The sequence below is a fragment of the Simochromis diagramma genome, unplaced genomic scaffold, assembly GCF_900408965.1.
Source record: "Simochromis diagramma unplaced genomic scaffold, fSimDia1.1 OVJJ01000816.1, whole genome shotgun sequence".
Classification (NCBI taxonomy): domain Eukaryota; kingdom Metazoa; phylum Chordata; class Actinopteri; order Cichliformes; family Cichlidae; genus Simochromis; species Simochromis diagramma.
Genome location: NW_024386908.1, coordinates 5,735,161 through 5,741,160, shown reverse-complemented (window position 1 = coordinate 5,741,160; position 6,000 = coordinate 5,735,161). Strand labels below are relative to the sequence as shown.

Sequence of the window (6,000 nt, the reverse complement as noted above, 5' to 3'; positions counted from 1 at the left end):
CTCTGCAGCCCCGAGTAAGCCAGCCAACAGAGGAACATGTGGGAACACAAATAGAAGGCAGTATTTATCTATTTCACTGCTTCCTGATACAAAGTCAGTAGATTGCACTGATGGTCAAAAAGCACAGCTAATATTCCGGTGCTTTGACCTGTAACGTACCCTGTATTTCCACTAGCACGAATGCATCGGAAGTAGACTCTTCGTGATGTGCGCCACAGATGAACTTCACGCAACTTTGAATAAGGTTGTGTGAAGTTCATGTGTGAAACAGCTTAGCTGCGAATTTTAAGGGAAAAAGTTGCATTACTCCTGCAATCTATATTTGTATTGATACCCGTCTGTAGTAACAGCACTGACTGGTTTTGTCTACAAATTCACCAACTCACTGTTACACTTGGTAGACAGCTAAAGCAAAAGTAAGATACAGTAATGGATGACCTGTTTAAATGTGTGTGTGTGTGACTGTTTGGTTTTCATACATCCAACTGTCACTTATCTCTGGTATCATTTTAGTTATGTGGTTTACAAGTTTCGTCTACTGTAATAAAATGGGTTGTCACTTTTTGATTACGCTGTTATCTCAGCGATACAACATTGCTCACTGTTTACTGTTTGGAACAGGATTATGATGCAATGATATTATAATATGCTGAAATCCTATATTGAATGCTATCATTATCTTATTTATAGGCCTGACAGTGGCTCTGCAGCTTGTCCACAGTGACATAGAGCAAAAGTGAGATGCAAATGCTTAACTAAGGGTTTAAAAACCAAACTCAGATCTCAGATATAACCCAAACTTCTGAGATTTGAAACACAAATTGAGAAATTTCTCCACAAATAGTGACGTAGTTGCAGCAGCGTGGCAGTTTAACATAAAAATGTCGCTTGACAAGTTTGCTTTATATCTATGAGTATAACCAGAATATAACCAGCTAAGTACAAGGTTGGAAAGAGACACATTGCAGTGAGTTGCAATAGTCAACACAGTCCGACACCTGAATTAAACTTTTGAAGAGAATCTGCATAGATCCTACGACGTAGCCTGTGCAAGTGGCAAACACCACTTGTGACTGCACTGATGGTGACATTTGGATACGTTTCTAGGAGGGTGCATGTCATGTGCATGTTACATTGGAGGGTTTCAGAATGGTTTGTGGTTATAGTGTACCTGCAGCACAGATTTAACACTAAAGCATAAATCCACTGGGACTCGGATTGATTGCAATGTGTGAACAACCTGTCTGTATGTATGATTTATAGGGCAGTTATTTCCAGTGTGTCTGAGAGTGATTGCACTCAATCTGCGTCAGACTGCAATTGTTTGGAGGCAGGTTGCTTCCCACCAGGCGACCTGTACACTTGTGATTGAAAGTGGTCAACGGAGGTTAGAGGAGTTGCATGCTCAGCCTCTACAGTCAGTTTACCAATGCAAAAAAAAGAGTTCAGTGCAGTTGTGGTGCAACCACTGATTGTTCTTAGTTACAAGGAAGTTATCGTCCTATTTTTACGCTAGCGTGACTGAACCATTAGGCATGCTAATCTGGTGAACACTAATTTTTAAAGTTTGTTCAGGTAAGAATGAGCTGAAAGTACTTGAAAATAGTAAGTAATTTAATTGTGTTAAAATAGAATGCACAATGAACTGACATATCGAAAGAACAGCTACACGCTGAAAGCTTTTGCCTTGCTGTACTGTCATATGTGGCCTTTGAAAATTACCCAGAAGACACCGTTTTAGAACCTGTTTAAATAGGCTTCATGTGGGCACTTTCTACAGGTAACATTATCACAGACGCAACATACATATTTTATGCTTTCAATGTGCTATTCATCTCTTGTACTTCTTCTTCTCTGCTTCTGTAAGGTAGTGTAGTCCAGTGTGTCTCTACCCAGTTTGCAAACAAGTCACGTCTCTTTGTTGACTCTCATTGACTCAAACCTCTTACAGCTAATGAACCATTTCACCACTGCCTCCCAACTTTCCCCGAAACACGCACAACAATAATAATTGTTGTCGTCGTCTCGTCTCCTGCATATTCCCTTGCTGTGAGGCTGTTTATGTAGCTGCTTCTCTGGACAGGCAGAGACATCAAGGCGATGCGTTTTGAGCTCTAAATACAAGCTGACGCTTTAATTTAGCTCTGCTGACATTTGGAGTTATTGCATAAGGATATTGAACTGAGACGACAGCCATCATGTAGGATTTCCTCTTAATAAAAAAAGAGCTGCGGGGTGACTCGCAGACTGTTTGCATTACTTGTTTATATATATATGTGGGTGTCTGCTTGCTTTCTATACATGCAAGTGTCATCACTGGCAGGTGTAATGGTTTGCAAATCCAGTCTGCTGGAATAAAACTTGAGATGTGCTCTTGTGAACGTGCTATTTTCGTCCAGCCTTAAAGTTGCTAACTGTATATGGTTTGGAATATGGTTGTTATATATTTTGAGCTTTGGTGAGGGGTAAGAGATGATAAATTGATGAGAACATGATATTTCATTAATGAATGTTATCACTCTCTGATTTTTAGGTCTGGCAGTGGCTCTGCAGCTCCTCCATGGGGATATAGATCAACTAAGACGGGAGTACATGGTCCTTTTCACCCGTGGTGTGTCAATCACCAGGAAACTGGGCTTCTCTGATGTCATCATGCCAGGTAGGATACCACAAACCAACATTACTTTGTAGGTCTCAAAGCAGTTGTTGTCAAAGTGGGGCCGGGGGACTAATAGTCATGGTGTTGTGGAAAAATAAGTGCGCTGTGTCATTTAAAAAGGGCACATTTACAGTTGGGGGCAATTTACCTCTATAAAGCAAGCTAACTCTGTCCATTACTCACTTCACGTTGTCTTTGGGTCAGTAGAAGCGCTTATTTGATGTGACACATCACATCAGTCTCTCATATAATCGCTCATTTCCCTCAGGGTGCAATGAACCATTTGTTGTGTAGCTTTGCTTATCGGCTGAGTCAAAACTAACTAAGAATTGTGTTTTTATTCTTATTTCGTTTTATTGCTGTTTTTCTGATCACGGGTGACAGAAGGGTCGTCTGTCGTTCCATTCATACACTCTTTATTTTCACGTTGAGTGGCTGTAATCCCTCAAAGCTAGCATTGAGCAAGGGGTCGAGAGTTTATTACAGCGAGAGCAGAGCTCACACGTATGTAGACTGTCATATACAGACCAATGTCCGAGTCATCAGACAGTATTAGGCTGTTTAGCAGACAGCCAGGCCATAGCTGGATGATTTGAACAGTGCCCCCACCTTATTATGACAGAGGGGTTTTTACTGAGCACCTGCGCCTCCTAATGTTTTTTTCTGTCACACATAAACTGCTGCTGCTATTGGTAAAAACATATTTATTGTCTGTAAATACGGGGTTTCAATAACTATTGCACAGCCAGCAGGTGTGGGTAGACCTAATGCGTCCTATCATACGTCAATGTTTGTTACATAAAGTTTTAGCTGACAGACTTGAGGCTGTTAACAGTATATTTTTTTTTGTTTTTTTGTTTTGGTACTCTGTTTTGTATTGTATTTGTTGGCCTGTCTCAAAATTATTATAGTTATTCTTATTATAGTTGTCGTGTTTACACCCAACATCTCTGCCTACTGCATGAATCGAGAGATATTTGAATTCCACCCTCACAAAGATGAATCATGCTGTTAAAGGTAGCGAGATGACACTTGGCTGCTTCTGTAAATGCACCTCGGGCTTAGCTGAATTGGGTCTTATCGCCTGGGTACCAAATACACAGCCACATGTTTATATGTACACACGCCCGGGGAAAAGTAGGGAAGGAAACTACTGGCTGAATTAGCTCTCTGAGGCAGCTGAACATAAGGGGACTTTTTCAACAGAAAAGCTGATGTCTTAAAAAAGCTAGATATGCTGTCTGGTCACACAGATATAGAGGAACCACATACTGTGGGCCCCCCCAGCGCCTCGCTAACAAAGATTTATGTACACCATCTCCTTTGTCTTTTTCTGGCTACAAACCCTTAACGCTGAGTGCTCTCACCCTTTCTGCTTGTGCAAGTCTGCCCATGGCCAAAGGAGCAAAGGAGACTGCCTTTCCTCCTTTTTCCTCTTATTTCTCATTCCACGTTTTGTGTGCGATCTTTCCTCTCATTTTCTTTGTCACACACAAACAGACCCTTTTCTCCGTCCAGCTGCTCCCCCCACCGTCTCCACTTCCCCTTTTCCCATTGTACATTTAAAAAAAAAAGTGTTCCTGTCGACCTTCCTGTGCTCTTTGTGTGTATGTGTGTGAGTGTGTACATATACTTGTGTGTATAAAGTTGGGGTGAATGTATATAGTCGAAATCATCATGAAGAAGAAGAAGAGTGTAGCGGTCTGATTAAGAGTAGATAATAAGTGCTAACTCTAATGATAGACACGACCACTGAAACCTGCCGAAGTTATTTGTCAAACCACATACATTTTTTTTCTTACTTACCCAGCACACTTTGCATTTATACTCCCCCACCACAGGAAACCGTATATGAATGGCTGCAGTCATTGAACAGCTGCAGTTATAACAAAGACAAAGATTATTTCTTCCTCAGATTATTTTCCCAGATTGCAGCACATGAGAAGCACAGAAAAGGCTGCATTTGTTGCAGGGTTGTTTATAAGTCAGATGTTTTAGCTTGAAGTCATACTGAACAATGATTATGCTCTCAAACAGTATGAATATGCACAGTTACCGTAAGCTTATGTCCTGGGATAGATTGATTAATAGGAAAGAGTGAGGGTTCTGTTGCAATTTGAATACACGTACATTATTTATTCATTTGTGCGATTTGTGTTTGTGAATCGTTTCATGTGCTGTCCTTGCTTCTGAGCCCTGGGGGTTGTGGCCCCCATGAAGGATAAAAAATAAATAAATAAAACTCAGAAGTCATTAAACAGCAAACAGAATACCAATTATTAAATATCTAAAAAAAAAAAAAAGAACAAATCCCCCCACCAGAATTAATACCTTCAGGCTTTTCCCCCCAAGTAAAATATTAAATACGGCTCACCTGTTCAGATGTATAAGAGTAATAAGAAAATGGTGTAACTGGTTGAAAGCCCAGTACATGTATTCAACCTCACGAGTTGATACTTCTTTGCTTTAACAAACAAAATCCACATCCTCCCCCTTTTACCCCCTGTTTTGACCTTTGTCAGGCTCAACCACACTGACAGTTTGACTTGACATGTTAAAATGTTATAACAATTACTATTTTCTTTTCTTGATTACTTAAAAATGCCAGTGTCCCCATCTCACACACACACACGCATGCACGCGCACACACACACACAAAGAGCAGTCTTTAATTGTTGAACATTCTGACAGCCAGATGTCATATTTCATGTCACCAGAAAATATATCATCAAATGCCACCTAATGTAAATGCTGTCCACCCCTGCCAGGAGGAATTACGCAGAGAATCTGCAGCGCGCTCATTAATAATGCTAGCTCATGTGCATAATCAATGCTTTGTTGCCTCTTTCCTGCAGGAGAGATGAGAAACGACCTTTACATCACACTGGAGAAAGGAGAGTTTGAGAAGGGGGGGAAGAGCGTGGCGAGGAATGTAGAGATCACCGTGTATGTGCTGGATATTGATGGACAGATCCTAAAGGTGAACACTGCTTTTGTGTCTTACTTAGCAAATATAAACAGTTTTGTTGCTAGACACAACAACTAAGGCTAATAGATTTAAATCCCTAACCAGTTGCACACTATTAAGAAAAAAAAAAAGCGTCTTTTTTGGAGCAAATCTCTTCATTTAAACATTGCTGACCCAGATGAGGGCTAAGTGTCTCTCTAGTGTGTTGCCCATTTCTGGTGCAGCACTGTGACAGTCTGCCTCTGTGGTTTCCTGCACAGCCTAGGCCTTGGACAGAAAATAGAGTCAAATATAACCCTGCTGTCACTGCTGCTGCCACTACATGGCACGCAACCCCCATCCAAAACACATAAACACAAATGTAAACCTTGTC

The 6,000-nt window shown here is 40.9% G+C and overlaps 1 protein-coding gene across 4 annotated transcripts in view; it reads left to right on the top strand.

The window, feature by feature from the left end:
* Nucleotides 1–6,000, top strand: part of dock4b (dedicator of cytokinesis 4b) — a 138,418-nt gene that overhangs the window by 73,067 nt on the left and 59,351 nt on the right. For all 4 annotated transcript variants that reach the window (XM_040035136.1, XM_040035135.1, XM_040035137.1 and 1 more), the window contains exons 13-14: nucleotides 2,534–2,659; nucleotides 5,515–5,639. In XM_040035136.1, coding sequence (XP_039891070.1) covers nucleotides 2,534–2,659; nucleotides 5,515–5,639 — 251 coding nt within the window. The remainder of the gene's footprint in view (nucleotides 1–2,533; nucleotides 2,660–5,514; nucleotides 5,640–6,000) is intronic.